At 43.6% G+C, this 1,963-nt stretch overlaps 1 protein-coding gene across 2 annotated transcripts in view; it reads left to right on the top strand.

Annotated features, from left to right (window-relative positions):
- The first annotated feature begins 261 nt into the window (after positions 1-261).
- LOC123967201 (zinc finger protein 239-like) overlaps positions 262-1,963 on the top strand; it is a 7,381-nt gene continuing 5,679 nt past the window's right edge. For both annotated transcript variants that reach the window (XR_006824208.1, XM_046043237.1), the window contains exon 1: positions 262-406. Coding sequence is in view for 1 of the 2 variants with exons in the window: in XM_046043237.1 (XP_045899193.1) it covers positions 338-406 (69 nt within the window). In the remaining variant the exon portion in view is untranslated. The remainder of the gene's footprint in view (positions 407-1,963) is intronic.

The raw sequence follows: 1,963 nt of genomic DNA, 5'->3' as shown, positions 1-1,963 counted from the left end.
TTATTATGCGGTAAGACGCCCCAGTTTTATTCTTACAGAAAACACAAAATGTCAATAAAAAATCTTCTGGCTGAACTAAAAATGTCCTGTAGACAGTCTAACTGTGTTCAAAATCAGAAATCAAATTAAAAAATGTTAATGAGGGTCCACTGTATTTTGCTGCTCCTTCAGAGTCACATCAAACCCGCGACCCATTTCCTGAGTCAGTCACGTGGTATGGCGGGCTCGCGAGGCTTCGACGTCACCGCATACGTCACCAACACAAGCCTCGAAACGCGCTTCACAAAACTGACTGGATACTGAAGGACGCATCACCACAGCGGAGACCTGCAGGACGATGGAGAACCAGAACCCGGACCACAGGAGCCAAACAGCAGCCTCGTGCTCTGATAGCGCCGATGTTCAGGTCAGTGTTCATGACTTCATCACGAGACTAAAGACACGAGGAAGAGTCTCGAGGGTCCGTGTATCATCCGTTCATTCTGTTGTTAGAGATCAGAGCCTGAAAACCCGCTCCAGGGTTTGTGTTGACGTGGTTTGATTTCCAAAGTGTCTCCGTGGTTCCTGTTTTCATCTTCAAGATGGCGTTTCTCTTTTCTTTGTTCTGTGGGTTTTCCCGCGCGGCGCATGCGCGGTGCGGCCCGTGTTGTGTCGGGAGCGCGCAGAACAAACAATGATGGTGAAAATGAAGCAGAGTCATTATATTTGCTAGTGTGTTGGTGAGTTTCTCTCAGTGACAAACCGTCTGCCTGCATTATTGTTCTCTGAATGATCGTCGTGCAGGTTTCAGCTCTAAATAGTATCTGTGGAGACTCTTTGTAGAGATCAGAGTCAGTCTGGAGTTTAGTTTTCCTCCACTGCTGCTCAGCTTTTCAACACATCCTCTTCTGAAGTTTGTTCTGTGGGACTTTCCTCCACGGTGCCTTTTTCTCACCAGAGACTCTAACTGATGCAGTGACCTGTATTAGTGTTAGATCTCTGTAGGCTCTGTCATTAGCTAGTTAGCTCAGTAAACAGTTCTGTACATGCAGGCCAGCCATTAATTATGGATAGGAGGACAACATTTTCCAAACTGGGCCCCTCGTCGACACCCCACCTACCTTTAGTTCTAATACAAACACGGACAATTTCACTCTCACGGAGTCCCTATTGATCACTTCAGTGTTATAGACTCAAACCGGCCATGTTCACATATATATTCAGTTACTTAGTATAGCCTTTGGATGAGGGACGAAACGTCTTCCAGTATTACTGCATCTGATTACCCCCTCCCCCACAGTTGGAAAATGGTACGGTCGAAACATTTGGCAGTTCAGATGTGCAGAACCAGCAAGAGTCGCTTTAAGCGAACGCTGCAGTCTGTCAGGGCCCCACAAAAGAGCAGCCAAAACAGAAAAATAAAATCATATGGAATCAATCATATCATCCCAGCTGATGCGATCTCGCGCTGCGAGTCGCGGTAAATAACTGAAAGAGTTTTGTAAAATAACCTCTAAAATCTGAGGTGCAGACCTGCTCTGTTTGCTCAAATCAGCAGAGCAACATTGTAGGCTTATGCACAGTACAGGTAGACTGAAATTCTCATAAATGATGACGTTATTCTCGTTATATTACAACTTTTTTTCTGGACCTGTCAGAGAGCAAAGATATGTGGGAGAGATTCTGAATGTGCAGGAGTTTCTAACTGAATTAAAATGATTTAATATCATTCCCCAAACAAAGGCATGAGGAAATATTTGTATACACATTTAATGTGTATTCAAATATTAATATATTCATTTGTTAGGTTCTGTGTGCGCAGCATGAAGGGACTACAAACTTTTGCTTCGTTATACAGCAGCCTTGTGTTGTATAATGACGAATAAACAACCTTGTAAAAGTTAAACACCAGGACAAAAGATATCTATATCTAAAAGCAACGCAGAGAGCCTGAGAGCTTCACTGCATTATATTCTATTATATT

The sequence above is a fragment of the Micropterus dolomieu genome, unplaced genomic scaffold (assembly GCF_021292245.1).
Source record: "Micropterus dolomieu isolate WLL.071019.BEF.003 ecotype Adirondacks unplaced genomic scaffold, ASM2129224v1 scaffold_141, whole genome shotgun sequence".
In the NCBI taxonomy this organism is placed as follows: Eukaryota; Metazoa; Chordata; class Actinopteri; order Centrarchiformes; family Centrarchidae; genus Micropterus; species Micropterus dolomieu.
Note: the sequence above shows the minus strand (reverse complement) of the source record. Positions and strands in the feature narration are given on the sequence as shown.